The 22738-nt window shown below is 63.2% G+C and overlaps 4 protein-coding genes across 9 annotated transcripts; 2 read left to right on the top strand and 2 right to left on the bottom strand.

The window, feature by feature from the left end:
* Positions 1–95: 95 nt before the first annotated feature.
* MED19 (mediator complex subunit 19) lies at positions 96–2466 on the top strand. Its single transcript, XM_071761973.1, has 5 exons — positions 96–344; positions 815–1071; positions 1157–1253; positions 1344–1438; positions 1558–2466. Exons 1-5 carry the CDS (start codon positions 140–142, stop codon positions 1621–1623), a joined length of 720 nt encoding a protein of 239 aa, XP_071618074.1. The 5' UTR covers positions 96–139; the 3' UTR covers positions 1624–2466.
* ZDHHC5 (zinc finger DHHC-type palmitoyltransferase 5) lies at positions 2438–17049 on the bottom strand. Of its 2 annotated transcripts, XM_071761964.1 has the most exons (13): positions 16901–17049; positions 13621–13713; positions 11964–13190; positions 8281–8402; positions 7807–7964; positions 7555–7727; positions 7344–7446; positions 6870–6961; positions 6615–6747; positions 6078–6201; positions 5227–5339; positions 4240–5105; positions 2438–3884 (listed from the first exon to the last, which is right to left on the bottom strand). In XM_071761964.1, the coding sequence occupies exons 3-13, from the start codon at positions 12065–12067 to the stop codon at positions 3719–3721; spliced, it is 2154 nt and encodes a 717-aa protein (XP_071618065.1). In that variant the 5' UTR covers positions 12068–13190; positions 13621–13713; positions 16901–17049; the 3' UTR covers positions 2438–3718. The 2 variants fall into 2 exon arrangements, with proteins under 2 accessions (XP_071618065.1, XP_071618066.1); XM_071761965.1 differs by lacking the exon at positions 13621–13713 and having other exon boundaries at positions 16901–17014.
* A 330-nt stretch (positions 17050–17379) lies between these two features.
* CLP1 (cleavage factor polyribonucleotide kinase subunit 1) lies at positions 17380–20273 on the bottom strand. 3 transcript variants are annotated; one of them, XM_071762256.1, is made up of 4 exons: positions 20153–20273; positions 19030–19655; positions 17819–18196; positions 17551–17730 (listed from the first exon to the last, which is right to left on the bottom strand). In XM_071762256.1, the coding sequence occupies exons 1-4, from the start codon at positions 20250–20252 to the stop codon at positions 17704–17706; spliced, it is 1131 nt and encodes a 376-aa protein (XP_071618357.1). In that variant the 5' UTR covers positions 20253–20273; the 3' UTR covers positions 17551–17703. The 3 variants fall into 3 exon arrangements, with proteins under 3 accessions (XP_071618355.1, XP_071618356.1, XP_071618357.1); XM_071762254.1 differs by having other exon boundaries at positions 17380–18196; XM_071762255.1 differs by lacking the exon at positions 20153–20273 and adding an exon at positions 19860–19955 and having other exon boundaries at positions 17380–18196.
* Positions 20126–22625, top strand: YPEL4 (yippee like 4). 3 transcript variants are annotated; one of them, XM_071762266.1, is made up of 5 exons: positions 20126–20454; positions 20865–21200; positions 21844–21887; positions 22085–22193; positions 22383–22625. In XM_071762266.1, the coding sequence occupies exons 2-5, from the start codon at positions 21054–21056 to the stop codon at positions 22464–22466; spliced, it is 384 nt and encodes a 127-aa protein (XP_071618367.1). In that variant the 5' UTR covers positions 20126–20454; positions 20865–21053; the 3' UTR covers positions 22467–22625. The 3 variants fall into 3 exon arrangements, with proteins under 3 accessions (XP_071618367.1, XP_071618366.1, XP_071618369.1); XM_071762265.1 differs by having other exon boundaries at positions 20138–20454; positions 22377–22625; XM_071762268.1 differs by having other exon boundaries at positions 20146–20454; positions 20865–21182; positions 22377–22625.
* The last annotated feature ends 113 nt before the right edge of the window (positions 22626–22738 follow it).

Below are 22738 nucleotides of genomic sequence, written 5' to 3' on the forward strand. Positions count from 1 at the left end.
AATGAGAGGGGCGCAGCCAATCAGAGCGCTGTGACCAAGTCACCCTTAGCAACCGGGTCAGCGGGCGGGGCTTTGGCGACAATTGGCCAATGGGGGCGGGGGGTGGGCTGGGCCGCCCCGCGCGGGGCAGGCCGGGAAGATGGAGAACTTCTCGGCGCTGTTCGGCGGGGCCGAGCCGCCCCCCACCGCTGCTGCCGCTGCCGCCGCCGCTCTGGGGTTCGGGCCCGCCAAGGCGCCGGGCGCTGGAGCCGCTCCGCCCCCAGCCGCCACCGCGCCGCCTCCGGGGGAGGACGCAGTTCGCAAGGCTGCTGTTGGCCCCTTCTATCTGCTGCGGGAGCTGCCAGGTGCGGGGCGGGCCGCGCGGCGGGGGGGGGGGGGAGGGGACGCCGAGCTCAGCCAATCGGCGGGGCGGGGCGGGGGCGTGGTGGTGACTGGCGGCGCGGCGGACCAATGAGGGGAGAGCGTGGTGGGCGGGGATGTTCGAGCTGACAGCGCGACCGGCCAATAAGCGTCCAGGGGGCGGAGCCAATATCTTTGTCGGGTGGTGAAATGTGGCCTCGAGAGGGCCGCGGGGGTGAGGAGTGGGGCCGGAGGTCTCGGTGCTGGGGTGGGGCAGGGGATCGAGACTCGGGGTGTCACCGCGGCCAGGGGAATCCGGGGAGTGGGTTGGGAGGTTCCTTACGGCTGGCAGGGGTGGGGGGCAGGGCTGGGGGGCAGGGCTGGAGGGGAGCGGGGTGAGGGTCCCCGGTGTCCTGGTGGGGAGCGCGGCAGGGCAGCAGCTCCGCCCCATCCCCTCCCCCGGCGGTTGGCGCAGGCACCACGGAGCTGACGGGCAGCACCAACCTGATCACTCACTACAACCTTGAGCACGCCTACAACAAGTTCTGCGGCAAGAAGGTGAAGGAGAAACTCAGCAACTTCCTCCCCGACCTGCCCGGCATGATCGACCTGCCCGGCTCCCACGACAACAGCAGCCTGCGCTCCCTCATCGAGAAGCCCCCCATCTGCGGCAGCTCCTTCACCCCCCTCACCGGCACCATGCTGACCGGATTCCGCCTCCACGCTGGCCCGGTGAGCCCAGGGCTGGGACCCGGGAGCTGTTTGTGGGGTGGGAGGGGCCCGGCCCGGTCTGACCAGCCCCATCTCCTCTCCCTAGCTGCCTGAGCAGTGCCGTCTGATGCACATCCAACCGCCCAAGAAGAAGAACAAGCATAAGCACAAGCAGAGCCGCACCCAGGATCCTGTCCCCCCAGGTAAGGAGCTGCGCCTTGCTGCCGCAGCCACCTGCTCTCCTGCCCACCTCTAAGGGACACCCAGCTCATCTGGCATTCTCATTTCTCCAGAAACACCCTCGGACTCTGACCACAAGAAGAAAAAGAAGAAAAAAGAGGAAGATCCGGAAAGGAAAAGGAAGAAGAAAGAGAAAAAGAAAAAGAAGGTGGGTGGGGAGAGAAGGGTCTGAATCCCAGCCTGTGCACACCCAAGGCAGCGAGCAGCTGCTCCCTGGGGTGCTGCTGTCTGTAGATCTCACAGAATGTGTCTGTCCTTCCTCTGCAGAACCGGCACAGCCCCGAGCATCCGGGGGTGGGTGGCTCCCAGGCCAGCAGCAGCAGCCTGCGGTAAGGCCACCCCGAGGATCCCCCAGCCCACAGGAATGGCTCCAAATGACCCAGCAGGGACTCATCCCTCCTCCAGTGCTCAGCAGGGGGGCTTGGGCTGGGCTGTCCCCCTGGCAGAGGGGACACCCTACAGCCAGCACTCTGCATGCACCACACATCCTTCTGGGACCAGGGGACACAGACTCTGCTGCCACCAGGGCTGCCGACCTTCACACCTTTTATAACAGAACAACCTGGTGCATCAGGGCTTTTCATTTTTAGTCACCTTTTAATTAAAGTCTATGCTCTGAGGAGGGGCTAGCGGCTCCTGCTGCAACCCACAGCCATCACAGGTGCTGAAACCAGGTAGTCCCCAGGGTACAAGACAGAAAGTGGTGGCTGATCTCACCAGCCCTGGCAGCGGTGGGGTCAAAGGGGCAGCACCCAGGACAGTGGGCTCTGACCTCAGCTGCTGCAGTTGGGCTGAGGAGCTCTGTATCTTGCCCCTCACCTCTCCGGCCTGGTGAGGACAGAGGTGACACAAGAGGCACCATGTCCTCGTGTAGCTGCTGGTCATGGTGTGAGGCCAAGGTCTTCTTGTCCTCACCAGTTTCTGTGACACCATCCCCACACCTTAAAAAAAACTCAAAAAAGCAACTCTTACCTTCTGTGGGGCAGAGTTTGCCCAAAAACACCCTGAGGACATGCTACCCTGCAGCAGGACCAGCTCTCTGGGTCCCTTCTCCTCTCCCCACCCAGGAGGAGGGAGGGATGGCCAAGACCCTGGGGGGGGTTTCTCCGTCTCTGGACGCTAAACAAAGCACACACGTCAGCTGGGGTGGCTCATTAAATATCCTTTTATTCCTCATTTTTAAAATGGCTAAGAATAAAAAAAAACAATGGCGTGGCACTGCAGGGGCCACAGGAGAGATATTGCCATAGAGAAAGAGTCAAGTAGTGCCTGAAGTGTTGGAGACCCCATGTGGGGAGGTGGGGCTGGGCAGGGCAGGGGGACGGGGAGCACTGGGCTCCTTGGCTGCAGGGTTTCTTTGTGGGTTTTGGTGGTTTGTTGTTTTTTTTTTTTTTGGCATGTGATGAGAAAATATTGCTGTGTGGGGATGCAGCCCACTGGTCTTCCTCTTCCCCAAACAAATAACTGCATGACAGTGAGAAAACCCCATCAACCGCATTTAAAAAACAAAGTATCAACAAAAAAAACAGCAATTCCCTCCCCATCCCCCCAATCAACACAAGCTCTGGGGAAACATTATAAAAAAAGATCAAAGACCACCGGTGTGGGAAGGCTGGAGCTCACCAGTGTTTCTCAGCTCCAGCAGCACCTGCAGGTGCAGCTTGTGGGGGGGGTCTGGGGAGCCCCTCCCAGCAGCCCCTGGGCTGGGGGCTGGAGGTTGCACAAGTGAAGAGCCAGGGAGGGGCGACCATGGCTCAGAGTACAGTGGCCTGGGGGAGGCTTGGAGCAGGGGCCAGGGCACCCCAGGTCATGGGGGCAGCTGCCATCCCACAGCTCTGAGCTGAGGGGGGCAATACCGAGCATGTGCCCCAGCTCATCCCACCAACCCAAGAAGCAGCCCCAGGTCCCCCCTTTGGGGACAGGGACACAGTGGGGGCACAGGCCCTGGGCAGGGAAGGGGTTGTTTCTTCCTCCCTGTGGGTAAGGTATATAATTTCTGGTTTTTTTTTTTTCTCCTGTTTTTTTTTCCTTTCAATATTTATATTTTTATATATAGATATTTATATATACACACACCTGGTAACTCAAAAAGAGAAAAAAAATAGAATCCGTAACAATAATAATAAAAAAAAGTATTCTGGTTTAAAAACAATCCATTCCTACCACGCCAGGCGAGCGGGTGATTGCACAAGGCCCACGAGCGGCAGGACATGGCCCCCCAGCTGCTGGTGCAGTCCTGGGTGCAGCAGCCCCACTTGGTGTGCGCCGACCCCCGGGTCTGGGGCGGGAGAGGGAGGGGGAGGAGGAAACACTGTGGGGGCGGCAGGCCCGTCCCCCCCTCCAGCTTTCCTGAGTCCACAGAGTGCCGGGCTGCAGAAGGTCCCTGGGGGCTGGGAGGAGGCGAGGGGTGGGCGGGGGGTTCTGCCCCTCATACCGAGATCTCGTAGGTGGTGCCCCCAACACCCGACACCTTCTTGACGCCTCCACGGGTGGGGCTGCCCAGGGGCACCTGCCCCACGCCCGGGGGGGCTGAGCCCAGGCTCCTGGGCTGCCCGTTGGACTTGCTGTAGGTGGTTCTCATCTGCACCTCATCCCTGGGGTGGGGTAAGAACAGACACGTGGTGTGAGAGGGAAAATGGGGAAGCGCAGGGGGGTGGCTCAGGACAGGACTGCAGAACTGTTCTCCCCCCAGGAGAGACCCCAGCCCCAGCCCCACCCTCCCTGGGGACCCAGCACCCCCATGTCCCTCCAGCTCCCTGAAGGTCCCTGGGGGGCACCAGTTCTGTTTTAGGAGGAAGAGGAGGATTCCCCTAGTCCTGCTCCACACGTTGGGCAGCAAGGGGCAATTTGCAGGCCCAGGGGGCTGGAGGAGAGGAAGGCTGGAGGGGACACAGGGAGAGAGGTGTGAAGCCCCCCCCAGCTCTTCCAGGGGTGTCCATGGGTACTTACTTTGGTGCCAGTAAGGGCTGCAAGGCCACCTCCTCCACCTCAGGGACGCTGGCTGGAGAGGCTGTTTTTTGGCTGCTGTAAGACACAGATTTTCCCAGGCTGGGGGTGGTGGGTGGTTCAGGGGAGCCAAGAGAGCGCACCCGCAGCGCCTGGGGGGGCTCAGGCTTGCCGAAGCGGGGGGGTGCTGGACGGGTGAGTGGGTTCTTGCCCAGAGGCGAGCGCTTGGAATCGTCCGAGGAGGAGCTGGTGCGAGGGGCGTTGCTGGAGCCCGGCGTCGACTGGATGCCTGAGTCCCCCAGCCCCGCGTCCTCCTCCTGGCCTGCTGGCTGCTGCAGCAGCTTCTCCCGCTCCTGGATGGAGGCCACGATGTGCCGGGACAGATTGTCATAGCGCACAGGCGAGGGCTCACGCGGAGCTGGCTTGGGGGGCCCAGTGAAGCGGTTGTGCAGGTCGGTCTCCCGCTGCTGGGCAATGCGGGCTGAGAGGAAGGGGGAGGTGTAGCCCACTGGCGGGTCAGGCTCCGGGGCTGCCTGCACAGACTCGAAGTCGGGGCTGTCGGAGGGTGTCAGCAGGCTGTCGTAGGACAAGCTGCCATTACGTGTCTGGTTCACCAGGCTCTTGTAGGAGGTGGAGGTGGTGCCCTCAGAGCGGATGGACTGGAGCTGGCCCAGCTCAAAGCCTGTGCCCTGTGCTGACTTGAGGCTGGAGGAGCGGGAGCCGCTGGAGAGTGGGTCAAAGGGAAAGTTCTTGCCAAAGGTGGGTGAGCGGAAGCTCTCGGGCTCCAGGCTGGGCTCTGAGCGGTAGCTGGGCTTGTGGCTGCCCTCACAGATAGAGTTGGGCTCCTTCAGGCTGTTCACTCGGCTCAGCTGCGGGGCAGAGGCACAGCCATCACCTGCAGAAGGACGCAGCCCCTGCAAGGCTCCCAATGCCCCTCAAACTCCTCCCCATCCCTGCTGGGTGTCCTTCCCCCACCTGGCATAGCCTTACCTTGGCGCTGGTGGAATGGGGCAGGGCGGCTGAGCTGCTGCTGCTGCTGTAGCCGGGCCGGTACTTGTACATGGTAGGGGTTGGGGGGCTGTCCTTGCCTAGCAAGCTGCTGTCTGCAGGGGGGAGAGACACACTCAGCACCACAGCAGCTCCTGGGGGTTGCACGGAACTTCGGGGAAGGGGGTGGGGTGGGGTGAGGAGAGAAGGAGGGAGGGGACATAGAGCCCTGCCCAGCCTTCCCAAGAACCAGCTCTGAGCCTGGGTGGACAGACCAAGGGCAAGATGCAGGGACGGACAGGCTGAAGGGGTGGAATGGGGTGGTAAATGCGTCCCCATGGCATGCATGTGGAGACAGCACCTCCATATCCTACAGGGCACTGTGGGGTGTGCACTGCATGGATGTGTCAACGGGTGCTCCACAGGCAGAGGAGCTGCAGCCCACCCCTGCTCCAGGCCATCGGGCCGGGCAGCACCATGCCCCTGGTGGGGACATGGGGGGAGCTGCAGAGCCCCCTGGCCTGCTGTGGGGAGTGTTTGCTTCCAGGCTCCGCCCTGCACATACCACCTCTTGCCAGGCCTTGCAGGTGGCTCTGCTGGTGCTCCAGGCAGCAGGGAGGTGAGCCAGGGAAGCTGCCACCAGCGTGCTCCATGCCACCATCTGCCAGCTTCTCCAAACACAAAGGGCTGCACAGACCAGCCCAGAGAGGTGGGCACGTCCTGCCCCACAGCGATGTGGTGCTGATATGTTTTGGGTCTGCCCTGCTCTGCCTACAGCCCTGGCTCCTGCTCTGCCTGCCACAGCCCTGGGTGCCCCTCCCAGTGGCTGCTGGGACCCTGCCAGCCTTCCTTACCCTCATTGGTGGCCAGGGTTAAGTGTGTCCTCAGGCCCGTGTAGCGGCTGAGGTCTGGCTTAGGTGGGGGTGGCGGCTCAGCATCTGCAGACTGGCTCTCTGTTACCTCCAGGCTCCCCTTGGACTGCAGAGACAAACGCAGAGGGAGGGTCAGAGGGGGCCAGACCCCAGCCCTCTCCTCGGGGGCAGGGAGTGGACAGCGATGTCAAGGGGGCTCCGGCTGCCTCCTATGACATCTGACATTGGAGGGCTTGTGGGTAGCAGGTGCTGTGGGTGCTGGGAAGGGGGGACCCCAAGGGATGCTGCAAGGGGGAGGATGGGAAAGGGCAAAGGAGGGTGGGTGCAAAGCCTCAAGTGGACACTGCCACATGGCAGGGACGTGGCTTCTGTTCTGCAGGGACAAAGAGCAAGACGACACGGAAAGGGACAGGGAACGTGACCAGGCTCACTCGGTTCTTTACTCACAGATGCAGGCTTGCACCCCTGGGCTCCAGGGAGGGCCTCAAGTCAGGGACCAACAATCCCCACCTTCCTCACCTTTGTTCTCTTCAGCTCTGTCTGGATACCATTGTCCATGATCTTGACAGTGATCTGACCATCCGACACCTCGGGACGCAGGAAGGGAGGTCTCACCAGCACCGTCTGTTCTGCCCTGGGGCGCCCGAGGTACCTGGGGATGGGGTGGGAGAGGGTCAGAGCCCAGAGCCTGGGTTGGGGCAGCCTGCTAGGCACTACAAGGCTGGGGGCAGCACCCCCCATGACAGGGGCATCAGCATGCCACATTGGGCTCACCTGGGAGCTGGGGAGCTGCAGAGGACCCGGCTTATGTTCTTGCAGCAACCGTTGGTGAAGGGGTTGACACCACCGCGGAACTTGCCTGTCACCTGTGGGACGAGGAGTGTGGCAGCGTCCCCCAGGCAGGGACCTCAGCAGGTCTCCAGTCCAGTCAGCCATGTCAGGCTGCTCAGTGTTTGTCCAGCTCACTCAGGACAATCCCCAAGGACAGAGATACCTGGAGACCCTCCGAGGGGAAAGGCCTTTTCCCTGGTGTCTTAACTGGAATCATCTGGAGTTGGAAGCCCTCCCGGCTCCATCCCTCTGCAGCCCCCCTGACCACAGCTGTGGAGATCTCTGTCCCCATCCCCTGGTTGCGGACCAGGAGCTCCCAGCCTCCCCTCCCCCAGCACCCCAGGGTTGTCTCAGTGGCTTCCCTCAGTCTGCCTTGTCTTGCCCAGCAAGTCCTCAGATGTTCCCAACCAGGCCTACCTGCTCGTTGGTGGTGCGGCCCCTGGCCACCAGCACCACATGGAACCCAGTAAGGCCAGCGACGGGGATGAAGAACAAGCCAGCCACACACATCACCACCATCCTGCCAGCGGGGAGCTAAGGAAGACACACAGCCCCACTCCCCACACCAATGCCCCCAGCCCCACTGCTGCCCCCCCCAGCCCTGCTCCTGTGGCCTGGCAGAGGATACGTGACGGCCATGCGGACACCAGAGAGCTCCTCCACCTGGTAGAGGACATATAGGAGGCCAAAGCCAAAGACCCCCATGATGTGTGTGGTGAGGGACAGCAGGAAGAGGAAGAAGTATCGGTAATTGCGCCGCCCGATGCAGTTGTTGACCCAGGGACAGTGATGGTCAAACTCCTGTCAGGGGGTGAGATGGAGAGATGCGGTGAGGAGTGCGGGGCCCCAGGGAGGTTACATGGGGTCAGGGGGTCCTCACCTCCACGCAGTTATCGCAGACGCTGCAGTGGGAGCAGCGGGGGGGCCGGTAGAAGCGGCAGGTTGCGCACCACTTCATGCGCACCTGGATGCCCTTGATCTCCACCGTCTTGTAGAGTGGGGCGCGGAAGTCGTCCTCCTTGTCCTCATCCTCCTCAGCTGGCAGGCAGACCCCGGCATAGCCAGTGTGTCACTCCCACAGGACCAGACAGGGACCCCCCAAATACCAGTAGAGGAGGGGGGGGAGCTCTGCCAACCCCTGCCCCAAAACCAGGACAACCTGCCCATGCATCCCCTGCCCTCAAGCCCTAATATGGGGTGCCAGGACTCATGCTGCAAGGCTGAGCCCAGAGGGACTGCCCCCACAGCATGTCACACACTGTCCCACCTGGGCAGTGTGGGCTTTCCCAAGGCCACAGGGATCAGGGAAGAGAGAAGTCTACCCCAGACACTGCCCCAGCAGTGCCAGACTCACCTCGGGGAAAGATGCCAGGGTCCATGAAGGTGGCCATGCTGAAGTTGGCCAGCACAAACAGGAAGACGACAGCATTGTAGGCAGGAATGACTGGAGAGATGTACAGGCTGAGCCCTGGGCACCTGTGGGGACACCAGCACTGGAAACCTGCTCCTGTCCCACCCTTGCTGCCCCCCTTAGCCCCCCACCATAGCCTAGCAGTGCCAACCCCCCCCCCTCCTAAAAGTCCTGCAGCCCCACATGGCCTGGCTGGAAAACCAGAACTCTCAGCTCCTGTGGGAGTTGCCTGCCATGGGCTCTCCCAGTGCCCCCCACCACACAAGAGTTGCTGGGCCCCCAGCCCAAGGGGAGCCCCTGCAGAGGCTGCTGTGGGAACAACCCCCCTGGTAAATGGTCAGAGCACTAACACCACAGGGGTCTCACACCCACAGCCTCACACTGGGACCCTGCTGACTCTGGAAGGGACTGCAGGCACTGGTGAGAATGGGGAGCATGGGGCCGATGGCACAGGGACCCCCACGAGGGGGACAGCCAAGTGTCACCCTCCACACATCCCACCCACATGCATGGGGAGCAGTGGGGACCCTGGGAGAGGGCACAAAGCCATCAGCAGCTCCAGAGCCTCCAGATCTGCTCCTGCTTCTGACAACCCTGGAGCCTGGAGACAACCCCATGGCAGGCAGGGACCCCTCTCCATGCCAGCCAGCCCCCATGGGAGCAGAGAGGGAATCACCACCCACCCAGGTTGGGGGCAGGGGGCTTCCCCCTCCACGGCGCCAGTGTAATACCCTAATCTGCTTTGCTTCGGGGAGTTTAATCCCGCAGATCTAGGGCAGCATCTGTCCCTCCTGTCCCCCTGTGGCGATAAGCACGGGAGGATTTGGGCAGTGGGAGCAGTGAGGGGCAGCGCTCGGTGACATATGGTGACAGCAGCCTAATCCCCCCAGCCCCAAGCAGGTGGAGGTGAGGGGCAGGCAAAGGCCCCATCCCCTCCTCTGCCACCACCCACTGCTTTTCCAACAGGGAAACAAACATCTGGGGTCCATAGGATGTGGGGAGCCCAGCCCTGCCCCACCAGACCCCAGCCCTGCACTCAAACCAGGGCTGGGCCTGCAAACCCCCTTCTCCAAAACATCTTCCATACCAGGAGCCCCCAAGTGCCGGCTCCCCAGATGGAGCACACCCCTGAGAGGAGCACCCCACTTTGCCCAGTGCAGAGGAAGAGGACAGGGGGCTCCGGTGACCCTGCAGGCTGTCCCCACACCAAGGAGAACAGAATGACCCAGCCTGCGGATACCAATCCCCCCACCAGCCCAGCTCTGCCTGAGGAGGGCTGCATATTCAGGGGACTGCAGACCCAGCCCCCAGCCTCCATTTGAGGCAGCCGCCCATTCAAGGCCAGGACCCCAAGAGCTGAGCTGGGACCCCCACCACAGGGGGGAGCAGGAGCACCCAGGGCACACACACCACTTTTCCGCAACTGCTGCCATCCATGTCCCCCAGCGCTGGGGGTCACGCCCTGAGCCCACCCCCCCACGGGAGGGAACAGGGTGCTGAGGAAGCAAAGGGGGCTGCTGATCCCCAGGGACACCCTGGGGCTTATTGCCTGTCCCTGCCTTTTGCCCCGACAGGCAGAAGGCACAGCCCTCCCGGGGGGGGGGAAGGAGGGGGCTGTGCAGGTCCCAGGGGGTGGGGTGCAGGCCCTGTGCTGGGAGAGCTGTTGGGACTTGTTCCTGGCAGCAGATGAGAGAACCAGAGAACCTGGGGCCACCTGAGTCACCTCCCTTGACACTGGTCACACCAGCAGGACCACATCACTCCCAGCCTGGCTTCTCCCTGGACACAGGCTGGGCCACCCTGCAGATCCTTGTCCCTAAGGACCCCTCTCTTGTCCCCAAGACCCCTCTCCCATCCTAAAAGCCCCCCAGACTTGTTGAAAAGCTCCACGCCAGGCTCACCACACTGACCCACTTGTCAGGGCTGAACCTTTAGACCCCCAGCTGCATGAGCTAGCCCATGGGGAGGAGCAGGAATGGACAATGTCCCCATAGGGGATTTCAGTCCCCAGTCTGAGACCCTGGTAACACAGAGACCGCCAGTCCCTCTGCAGGGAGGACAGCAACATCCCCTCAGCCTGCTGCCTCCAGCTCATTGAAACTGCCACACGTCCTGCAGCAGCTCCTAATTAAATCAATTGATGAAAGAGCCATTCTTGGCCCAGAGATACAAACCCTGGGCCAGTGTGGATGGACCAAGAGGCATCTGGCAGATGCACCACAAATAACACACGGGAGCCATGCAGGAGAGCCCCAGCTGTGCTCGGGGGGAACTGGCCTGGGGATGTCCATGAGACCCCCCCCACCCCACATGTGCCACTGCACTGCAAAAAAGTGTGGGCTTTGGGTCCAATGCCGACAGTGTTACTTTCCTGAGGGCTGTGGTGACCCACAGGACACCATCCCCAAATATGGTCGTGCCACAGGCCACCAGCCACCTGGGCAGGCAGGGAGAGGACATCAGGAGCCCCACCGTGACCCATGTCCCCTTCCTCCCCCAGCAGCCAGGCAGAATTGGCCTCAAGAATTGGCCAGGCTGCTTATGGCCACACTCTGCAGCAGGTCTGGGGCACAGCTGCTCTGGTGGCGCTGTCACCAGACTGGGACACACCTGTGTGTGCCATAGCTGGAGGACACGGCCCCCTCTCCCCTCTCCTCTATCCCCCGGAGAAGGTGCAGCAACGCCTCCAGCCCTGGAGCTGCCCACAGTCTGGACACTGCTGAGCAACTGCACCAGCTGCTGCCCGTGCCAGGAGGGGACACCAAATGCCCCTGTCCCTTGGTCAGGTTACTGCCCGACCGTCACCAGGTCCTGAGGCCACCATGACCTTCCAGCTCCACCCCAGGAGCAGCCATCACCTGCAGCTCAGCCACCCCAGGGAGAAGCTGCCCCCCGGCTCAAATAATCCCCCCAGACCCCAGTAGCCATCCCGGTGGCCATGGTCAGCCCAGGCGCCAGCCCGGCTGTGAAGCACCAGCATCTCTGGCACCCCAGGACCTGCCACACAGCTCAGAACCTGCTCAGCTCAGGCGTTAATGAGCCATTTGTCACCCGAGAAGGGAAAACGCCACCGGGAGTGGCAGCCTGACCCCCTCCCTGCCCGGGGGAATCCCCGGGGCAGGCTCTGTCCCGTTCCAGCTGGTGCCACCCCACACCCCAGCTCCAGGCCAGCGCTGGCGCCAGCCCTGGTGACAGCCACAGCCACCTCTGCCTGATCCTCTCCAGAAACACCGACCCCTTACAAGGCTCCCAGCAGCACGATCCACGTGGGGGGGGCAGAGCAATTCTCCTTGAACTTCCCTTTCAGGCTCAAAAATCGGTTATGGAACTCTAAAAATAGGCGGGAGCCCGCCTGGGGCCGCCAAGCCACTGCAGAGGAAGGACTCGCTCCACCATCTCCCACCCACCAGGTAGAAATCTGTCCCCAGGAGGGGATGGGAGCTCCACCACCCACCCCTCAGCACCCAACCCCCTGAACCCGGTGAGGAAACCCATCTCCTCTCCCAGGCACACAATGCATGGTGTCTGTCCCCAGCCCTGGGGCGGGGACACTGGGTGTGTCCCGTCCCCCCCCTCCTTCTCCCCCCCCCCCCTGTGTCCCTCCCCTCTCCTTGGTGGGGACTCACGTGAAGGCAAAGAAGAGGGTGGTGGCTCCCACTAGGAAGATGGCAGCAGCTGAGACCGGGACGTACTTGCTGGGCTTGAATCTCTTTCCAGATGCTGCTGGCATGTTGGAGCTGTGGTGGGGGGTCTGCCCCGCCGCATAGCCCAGGCCCGGCGGGTGTCAGAGCTGGGTGAGAAGGGGAGGGGGACAGGGGCAAGCCACCACTCAGCCCCCACTCCTGGGCCAGCTCCCAGTGGAACCGACAGTCTGGAGCAGCCCACGGGGGACCCTGGAGACCCAGCAGAGGCAGGTGGGGTCCACACTAGGCCCTGCCCCAAGAGAGCAGGCAAGGAAGGAAGTTTAAGAATATTAAAAATTCAGGGCAGAGAACTGGGTTTGGATTTAAAACAAGAGGAATGGCCCGGAACCCCTCGGAGCGTCCCTGGGTGGAACTGTAGGTCCCCACAGGGCTGTCACTGTGCGCTGGGGACAGGCAAAACTTCCAGGCACAGGCAGGGAACGAGGGTGTCTGCCAGAGAGCAGTCAGTGTCCTGCAGAAAAGCCACCCATAAGCCCTGGGGAAGTCACTTCTCCTTTTTAATCTGTGGTCACTGTGTGGAGGGGGGGGTGTCTCACAAGCAATGTGCCTGGCTTCCTCCTCCCCCTCACTGGAGAGGTCTCAGAAACACTCTCCCTGATTTCACTAGGATCCAGGGACTGGCTGCTGCTGGTGGTGGCTGTTTAATTTTATTTATTTCTCTCTTGACTGTTAAAGCCGAGGAACAGCTGGTGCAAGGTTGAGCTGTAAATCCTTTCTTTGCAAGGGGGGCAGTGGGAGGGGAAGGTTCAAGCAAGATGGTCTGTGCACGGCCTTCTTCCTACTTGTTCCTTTCTCCTGACCACCTGGGCCTCTTTTCAGTGTCCACTTCGTGGTTGGGAATCAACAGGGATTTCATTAAATCTTCACTGCTGTGACCATTTCCCAGTGGCATAGGGTGGGGTGACCATGTGGGCAGCTCTCCAGGAGCACTTTCACCACCTTCAGCTGAGGGTAAGTGGGGTGCCGAGTATGTCTGTCTCGCCCATGGCCTACGTGGTGCAGGGGAAGAGCTCACTTTGTTCCACCTTGCTCCATTTTTTTTCCTCCTCCCCTTCCTTCAGTAAAAATTCATGAATCCATTTAAAAAAAAAAGAAAAAGAAAAAAGCTATATAAAATCATTAAAATACATCTGGTACTCCACACCTCACCTAGAGAGAAGAAAAAAACAAACAAACAAAAAAAACCAACACAATTTAAATTAATGAGGCAATAGAAGAGGCACAGTCACGTAAAACACTCCCTAAAATAACACCCAGCTCCCAGGACAGGGAGCAGGCACCAGGGGAGATGGAAGCAGCCCCTGGCAGGTGTCGAACCCCCTCCCCACATCCATGTAAGGGGAAGCCAAGCCCCCCAACACACCTGAGACCCCCAGGAAAACCTCACTGTGCCCACAGCAAGTTGTGGGACCCCAACACTTTCCCAAGGAGAACTACGGGTGTGGGGGCTGACCAGGGGCTGGGGGCTTCACCCCTTCTGCCCCCTCCCCACGTCCCTCCCTGGCTCCCCGGGACTCGCTCCCACTCCCTCTCCCTCTCCCTCTCCCTCTCTCTCTCTCTCTCTCTCTCTCCTCCCGACCTTCTCCTCTTCTGCCTCGCCAAGCTTTTTTCCTTCGGGGTGGACAAGAAAATCTCTCTCGCTGACTAAACACTGGTGAAGGTTGAGAGGGAGCTGCAGCACAAAATTAAAAGGTGTGTTTAACGATGAGAATATATTACAACTAAATGGGTTCAGTCACAAAACCAGGCGTCAGTCACTGGGGCTGAGTAATGAGGGGACCGCTCCCACTGCGGAGCAGCTCTGCCTGTGCAGGGACCCAGCACAGCTCCTCTAATACAGGATTTTTTCTTGCCCTCGTGATGGAGAGAAAACCCTGGAGGATGCTGGTGACCCAGCTCTGCCCTGTGGGGTGATGCTGGGCAAGGGGCTGGCACCCCCCACCCAGGGAGCACCCCAAGACCTCCCCAGGGGGAAGCACTGCGTCCCGAGCACGCTGTGAGAGCTGCTCTGGGGATGGGCTATTTGGAAGTTTGGGGCTGACATCACAAATTCTGCTAATTACTTTAGCAGAATTTGATCTGCAGCACATTCCCCAGCACTTCGCGGGGCACCGCCATCACAACAGAGCCACACCTCGGAGCTGCCACCCAGGGAGAGCCTGAATCTTCCCTGTGCTCCTCGGCTGCCCCCAGAGCATCAGAGACCCCCCCCCCCTGGCAGATCCTGCCCTGCTGGATGTGGCTAGGATCTGACCCCCATGAGGGGCCTTGGCCAAATCTGCCTTCTAAGCCTCTCACCCTGGGACACCCCCAGCCCACAGCATGCTGAGGTTTCAGCTATGCCACCCTCGATGCCTCTTCTTCTCCTTTCTTTGTGCTGAACTACGTGGTTCCCCTCCCCCCAATTTTCCCTGTCCCTAGCACTCAGGAGAAACACAAGCAAAACCCACCCGACACCCCCTGCAGAGCTGACCCCGATGAGTCACGTTTGTTCCCCCCAGGAACAGCCCTCCCCCCGGCACCCTGCCTACCCCCGACCCTTCAGCCCCCTTCCCTCCACCTCTCCTTCCCAAACCCCGTCTCTCCGGCCATGCTGCCCCCTCCTCCCGGAGCTCCCCCGCCTACCCGAGGCGCAATCGGTTCCGCTCCGGCCTCGGTCCCTTCCCTCTGCCCCTGCCCGCCCAGCTCCTCCTCCTCAGCGCCTCCGGATCTGCCCTCGCCCAGCCCGGCTCCCTCCTCCCCCACTCCAACTCCACCGGTGACTCCCCTTTCCCTTTCCCGTGGGATTTTCACCTGTTTGTTTTCTTTTGTTTTTTTCCAACCCTAACACCCCCTTTTTCCGGGTATTTTCCCGGCTCTGCTCTGTCCAGCCACGTCCAGATCCCTGAGGGCTCCCCCCGCCCGCACCAGGGGCTGCTCACTCCCCTCCCGGGAGGACGGACCCAACAGTTCCAGTTCCTGCCCTCAGGATGTTTGTGACCGCCGCCACTTTCATTTCTTCCATTCCGATCCTCCGTTTCCCCCTGTCAAGTCCCACTCTAATTTCCTCTTCGAAGCCCTGCGCTCCCCCTCTCCCCTCACAAGCCCTCCCAGCACCCGCCGGACCCTCACCTCCCTGGCCGGGCCGGACAAACACGCGGAACCAGCTCCAGCTTTCCCTTCCCCGGCGCCGCGGGTAACCAAAGAGCTGCTCAGTTGCCCCGCCGGGAGGGCAGGGGCTGCCCCAGACACACCAACCCGGATGGGGCAAGAGAAGGTTCCAGCTCCTCAGCCCGTCTTTCGGCAGTCCCAGCCGTTCCCAGGGCACACAAACAATTCCTGCCACGGGAGGCAACTCCCGGGCAGGGCAGAGCCGGGGTGGCAGCAGACAGGAAGGGCTTTACCTGTTCCACCTGGTTGTGACAGGCTCCACCCGAGACAGGCCCGTTCCCCAGCTCCGGACCCACTGCTTCCCCTGCGAGGGGCTCTCTGCTCACCCCCACCTTGTGCTATCCCCCACCGCCTGGGTTTAAGACTCTGAAAATCAGCAAAGGGAGGAAAACCATTCTTTGCCCTGCTGGCAGAGCAGACCCCACCAAACCCCTCACGGTGTAGACCCCCAGCAGCACAACACGGCCTCCCCTCCCCCCTCCTAGCCCCTCTGACACGGGGGTCCCCGGGACCACAGGAGGGGCTCTCCAGCCCAGAACCGGACACCCCGGGGACTGGCAGACGCTGCTACATGGTGCTGGCACCCGTTGACTCCGAGCTCCGGCTCACCAGGCCCATTTTGGGGCCGTTTTAACTCCAGAGGAGGCCGTGCAGTGATCTGCACTGGACACGTCTGCCCGGTGGGGAGGTTCGAGTCAGCCCTCTCCCCGGCTCCAGGGGACACGGCCACCCCTGGAACTGCCGCGTGTGGCCACAGAGATTCAGTTTTTTTCAGGATAGTAAATTACAGAACAAGGACCAAAATTCCACTGCCAACAACATCTTCGCGGTGGGGACCTCCGGCCCGGCCTCAGCCCCTGCCCATCCCGCCGCTCCCCACAGGACTGACTCCGTTCCCCCGCAGCAGGGAAAGGCAGTGTTCCCTCCACGTCCCGCGGGGGAAAACCCCTCCCTCTCACCAACGCCATACAGAACACGGGAGACCGCGACAACGGGCACCGTGACAGGTGTGACTGTCCCCACGCAGGAGCTCAAGGTCTCCCACCGGACCCCACCTCCTCTGACCCCTGAGGGGACCACCGCCCGGACCCCCCCCCCCAGCTCTGCGAAGGAACGGCAGCGCCGGCAGCCGTGACGGGATTAGGGACCCTAAGAGGCTGCGGATCAGCTCCTGACCCAGACACAGCTCCACGATTCGCAGCACCGTGCACGGAAGCGCTCGGTTACCCCAGCCCTCCCCTCTCCCCCCGGACCGACCCATGGGATACGCTCCCGGGAGGGCGGCAGGACAAGCCGGGTCACCGCCCCAACCGGCGGGGCGGGGGCGAGCGCCGGGATTTATCCCGCCTCAGGGAGACGCGAAACACGGCGAACGGGACACTCCTCCGCAGGGAGGCCCGGCCATCGGGCAAGGGGCAGCGGAGGTTCTCGGGGGGCGCCGCGGGGCCGTGCGGGAAGGTCAGCCGTGCGAAACGGCGCCGCGGGAGGAGTGCACCTGCGAGGCGGTGGGAGGGACGGGCCGCCGGGAAGCGGGCCGGGAGAGGGCCGGTCTCGGTGCCGCGGGCGAGGGCCAGGTTCCCGGGGGGGCAGCGGGGCCGGGCCCGGCGGGGGAGGAAGAAAGGGGGGGAGAGGAGGGGGGAAAGGGGAGGCCGGGCGTCCCAGGGAGCGCTGGGTGAGGGAGCGCGGGGGTCGCGACCCACGTGACTCACCGGTGCGGGAGGCCGCGAGCGCGCGGCGGGGGCTGCGGGCAGGGCGGGTGTCGGCGCGGGGCGGCCGGGCACGACGTCACTACCGCGCCTGCGCGCCGCCCGCGCGCCCCCGCCGCCGCGCTTCATTGGCTGCCGGACGGGGAGACGCCCGGAAGGGGCCGTGCGCGTGCGCACACGGTGGGAGGGGCGCGCATGCGTCACACGGGGCGGGCAGCGCGGCGCCAGAGCGCGTGCGCGGAGCGGATCACCGCGCGGGGGACGGGGGCGGGAGACACGGTGGAGGGGAACGGGGAGGAGAAGGAACGTCCATGGGACCCCCCCCGGCGGAGCACAGCGGGGGCGGAGCGGGACCACGAACCCCCAGGAGCCGCCCCCCGGGGCAGTCCGAGCCGCTCACCCGGGTCCTGCCTCCTGCCACCCTCTCCCCAGTCCAGGGCACTCCCACGCAGTACCCAAACCCCCCAGCTCAGACCCTGACCCACGAGCAAAAGCCTCGAGATTTAATAAAAAACAATACAAAAAAGGGTAAAACCAAGGGGTGGGCTCGGGGGCCCACGGGGAGAGGCAGGGGATGGGCAGGAGTCACTTCCCCCCTGTGTGAGGTCCACGGGGGGTGGGTCCCCTCTACTTGAGGTCCATGAAGCGGATGTCCATGATGAGCAGGAAGCTCTTGGGCAGGGGCCGGGGGGCAGGGGACAGGACGGTGAAGACCTGGCGCTCCAGGTCGACACCAGTGACGACGATGAAGCCGGCCACGCTGGTCTCTGAGATGTTGTCATCGGGGCTGTCGGCAGTGCTGAGACTCAGCAGGTGGTGCACCATGTCCCGACCTGGTGTCACCGGCACCAGCTTCAGCTGGTTGTCCTCCTGCGACATGCCGAGGGGCAGGCAGGAGTCAGGGATAGTGGGAGCCCCCACCTTGTAGATCTTCACATCGGAGAACTTGACGTCAAAGGCGTGGGGGTAGAAGCAGCCACGGAAGCCATAGAAGTACTCGCGGATCCGGTCGTCCCGGCACTCCCGGCGGAAGTCCTTAGAGCGCTCCACCACCCCCCCGGACTTGGGCAGCAGGACGGTGCGGACAAAGTGGGGCAGGTCCCTCTTCAGCTCGTTGTAGAGACGCTCCTGGTCCAGCACCACCACCACGTCCACCTCGAAGGCGGAGGCAGCGTGCACCAGTGCCTGATACCCCGAGCCCTTCACCCACCCGCAGGTGTTGATGACGCAGCCGCTGACTGATGCGCGGCGGTTCACCTCGCACCGCTGGTTGAAGACATCGGCCAGGCGGGATGTGATCTGCAGGGGGGGCGGCCGGGGGTCAGGGACAGCTCTGAGGGCATGCAGACCCCCCTGATGCCACTGCCACAGCACCCCAAGCCTCAGCCACCCCCAGAAGACAGCAAGGGGAGAGCCACCAGTGTGCCAGGCCCTCTCCCACCCTCGGGGACACCAGATGCTCTATGCTGTCCCCAACACACTCTGGTGGTCCCTGCTGAGATGCAGGCACCATGCCTGGCTCCTGCAGCCACTGGGGACAAAGTCCTCCGCCCGCCCCACCCCACAGCCCTCCCCAGGGCCATGCAGATGGAGCAGCTCCAAAACTCATCATGACTCCCAAGGGCTGCCAGGGCAGCAGAGCATGTGGTGGTTCCAGCTCAGCTCTGGCATCAGTGGTGGGAGTACCTCAATGATTTGGGACACTTTAGGTACTTTCAGGTGTTTATGAGCTCTTTTCCACCCAGATTTCCACTAAGAGGGAATGGAGTTTTGGGAAGCAGGAGACTGGGCCCCACAGGGTAGGGACACTGTGAAGGGACAGCCACCATGCTCTGGCTCCATGCGGGAGCTCCAGACCCTGGCTTAAGCTTCAACCCTGTAGCCATCCATGGCTGCAAGTGGCCTGCAGGGCGGTTGGGGGCAGTGACAAGCTCCATTATGGTTCCCCAGCTCCTCCTCTCCAGACTGAGGAGCCTTTTCCAGCTCATCCATCCCCATTACCCCTCTCCTCACATCTCCGTGGAGCCACAGATCCCTGCTACAGGCAGAGTGCTGGGGACTGGCATGTGCTGCACTATCACACAGGACAATCCTGAGTGGGAAGGGAACCCTTCCTATCCCCCTACACTCACCTTATTGTAGAGCTTGATGTTGGTGCCAGGTGTGGTAGATCCAAAGTGGTAAACGAGGGGGGCCTGGAGGGAGAAGCCCTCCTCCACATCTGCCGGACGCTCAATGTAGAGTGCACCCATGGTGCCAGGGATGGAGACAGAGCCCTGCCCCACATCCAGCTCCACGAAGGTGGGGCGGCGGCCCAGCCGCACAGCGTAGTTGAGCAGCAGGCGGCAGACGGTCGATTTGCCCACATCGGTGGGTCCCACCACCATGACACGGGGGCCCCGCTCGTCCTCCCGCTCTGCCTGCCGCCGCATCTGCTCCAGGGCCGTGTGGGTGTTGAGATACAGCAGCATGGGGGTGTCCTTGGAGATGTAGGCCACCTCGGTGCGGCCGCTTAGCTGCACGGTGCAGCCGTGCCAAGTGAACACGGCTACCTTGGCGCCCGCGTCGAAGGTGAACTTCTTGTTGCGGGTGAGCTCGGTGCCAAACACCTCGGCCATGCCGGTCAGCAGCTCCAGCTGCACCATCTGCGAGGCCTCCACCTCGAAACGCAGCTCCGTCTCCCGCTCCAGCTCGAACTTCGCCACCTGCTTCTTCTCCTCCCCGCCGTCCTCCGCCATGGCGTGACACCGGGCGCGGCCTGCGGAGGAGGGGGACACGGGTGGGTGTGCGGGCCGGGACTGCTCCCCCGGCCGGCCCCGCGCTGTCCCCACCCCCTGTGTGCTCCCGGCCCCCCCATCTCTGCCCTTCGCCCTTTGGGGGGGGGGTCCCCGGCTACCTCCCGCCCTCAGCCCGTTGCCATGGCACCTGCCGGTGCCCCCCGCCCACCCCCTCACCCGCCTACAAGGGCCGCCGCCGCGCTTCCGGGCCGCGGAGGCTGCGCCGGAATTGGCGTCAGAGAGGCGCGCCAGGCTCTGTGAGCGGGGGCGCGGTTGCCATGGCAGCGGGGCGGGGCTACTGGGCGGTGCGATGACGCAACGGGGCTGGCTCATTTACATCTCATCTGCATACCCGGGACGCAGCTCCGCGACCCTTCGTCTCATTTGCATCTCATTAAACTGTGCACCTCCCAACTCCTCCCCCCTATCCAGGAGTTCGCGCTCGTTTGCATCTCGATTGCATCTCATTTGCATGTACCCCGAGGCGGGCAGGGAGGACACGGGGGGATCGGGGTGGTCCCGATCTCCGCACTCTTCTTCCCGCCGTGTCCCCTGAATCGCCGGCGCCCGTAGCGCATCCCTGACGTCGCAGGTGCCGGGACGTGACGTCACGGCGGCGGGGGATGAGTCACGGTGCTCTGATGCAGTCCCCGGGCAAGCAGGGCCCCCCCGCCCCCTCCTCCGCGGCCGCCCGGTGCCTCCGCCCGGTGCCCGCCCCGGGGACAGCGGGGACAGCCGGGACAGCCGGGACAGCCGGGACAGCCGGGACAGCGGCAGGCGGTGAGCGGGGACGGATCCCGGGGCCCTGGGAACACCGGGATCCCCTTCTGGGACTCCCCTATCCCCACCAGCACCCGATTCTTCCTCCGACCCGAACACTGCCCCACCTCCCGTGCGCCCATCCTCCCGTTTCGGGACCCGCAATACCCTCGCGGCACCCCCATTTTCTCCCTGGGTCTCCCAGACCCCACTCAGGAGGATCCCCCGACCTCTCCGCAGACCCCCGGGTCCCCCCTTTCCCTGACTCCTCCAGGTGTCCCCGGAGACGGAGGGAGCAGTGCCCCCTCCACACGCACTCCTGACATGAGCTGTCCCGGTCTCAGCGGTGGGGAAGGGCTGAGAGTTGGGGGTACTGGGGAGGAGTTTCCAGGCTGTGCCCGCCCTCCCTCACCCCCTTTACTCCTCCGCAGGCCGCTCCCCCTTTTCCACCTCCTTCTCTCCTGGGGGGGCCCGGGGCGGCGGTGCCCCCCGACCTCGGCGCCAGAGGGACGACGGCTCTCGGGGCTCTGCTGCGCTGCTTCCCCTGCCAGCGGCTCTGCGGGGGAACCTCGCTGCCCCCCGGGGGCCCCCCGAGACCCCCGGGGGCCCTGCCGACCACCATGGGACCTCCCCCTCGCCACCACCTGCCCCCCCGCACCTTCCGCAGCTACCTGCCTCACTCCCACCGCACTTACAGCTGCATCCACTGCCGGGCACACCTGGCCCAGCACGAGGAGCTCATCTCCAAGGTGTCCCCAGTGTCCCCAGTGGGTGTCCCTGGGCAGCCAGCATGTCCCCACGGGGGAGCTTCACCCCATGGTAGCCCTGGGCAGTGAGGGTGATCCCAGGGTGGCCCTGGGGGGGAGCTTCACCTCACGGTGGTCTTGGGTTGATGAGGGTGTCCCCAGGGCTGGGATCTTTGGCCCACACTGGTGCTGGGACAGCCAGCATCCCTCCCATGGTGGCCCTGGGACAGTGAGTGCCCCCACCCATGTTGTCCCTGGGTCAGATGGTGTCTCCCATGGTGGCACTGGGACAGCCAGTGTCCCCAGAGCAGCTCTTGGACAGCTAACGCACCCCTGGTGTTACTGTCAGGGCAAGTGTCCCCAGTAGCGTCCCCAGAGTGGGGGGTGTTCCCCCTGTGTTGTCCCCGAGGTGGGGACATTCCCCACTGTGCCCCCATGATGGCACCCCCTCCCTGCGCCCAAGGTATCAAGTGTCCTCCTTCACTGTCCGTCTGAAGAGGTGATCATCTGCCCTCGGTGTCCCCAAGGGTGGCAAGTGTCCCCCTATGGTGTCCCCAACATGTTGCACTAGGGCGAGGGGATGGGGGTGGCCAAGGGGGGGACATGGGTCCCAGCTGGTGATGTGTGTGGTTTCCCCATGGTGACATGTGTGGTGTCCCCACAGTCCTTCCAGGGCAGTCACGGCCGTGCCTACCTCTTCAACTCCGTGTGAGTCCAGTGCGCACCTGGGGGGTACTGGGGGGAGGGGGATCCTGGGCCATGCCGTGCCATGCCATACCATGTCAGTCCATACCATGCTGTGCCACGCTGTGCCATTGTTGTGCCATGCCATGCCGTGATATGTTGCTCCATGCCATGCTATGCTGTGCCGTGCTGTGCCAGTGACACCCCTGCTGTGTGCTCAGGGTGAACGTGGGCTGTGGCCCGGCCGAGCAGCGGCTGCTGCTGACAGGGCTGCACTCAGTGGCTGACATCTTCTGCCAGAGCTGCAAGACCACCCTGGGCTGGAAATACGTGAGTGTGTGTGCCCCCCCCCCCCTCGAGCACCCTGACGCCCCACCCCACTGGGACCCCTGCCCTGGCAGCCCCACCCTATGGCGGGCACCTCCCAGGACCCCCAAGCTCACCCTGCGGGCCCTGGGCACCCCCACCTCAGGGTGGGCAGAGGGGCAGGGGGCTCAGGTTGTGCCCCCCCAGGAGCAGGCCTTCGAGAGCAGCCAGAAGTATAAGGAGGGGAAGTTCATCATCGAGATGTCACACATGGTGAAGGAAAACGGCTGGGACTGAGGGGCCATGGGCCACGGGGGGGGGGCCTGGAAGCCCCCCACCTTGTTGCCTCCCCCATGCCCTGAGGGCAGCTGTGCCCCCGAGGGGGTGGGGGCTGTCACCAGCACTGGGGGCTGGGGGGGCTTTTCTAGGGCAATAAAGGCTTTTTTTTATTAGGAAGGTACTGGGTGTCACCCACGACTGGCACTGCCTGCCCCCAGCTCAGCCCTGGCACTCTGGGTTGGGTGGGGGGGTCCTGGGGAGCTCCCCACTCCTATGGGGCCTGGCTGTTG

This window comes from Heliangelus exortis, chromosome 18 (genome assembly GCF_036169615.1).
Source record: "Heliangelus exortis chromosome 18, bHelExo1.hap1, whole genome shotgun sequence".
NCBI lineage: Eukaryota > Metazoa > Chordata > Aves > Apodiformes > Trochilidae > Heliangelus > Heliangelus exortis.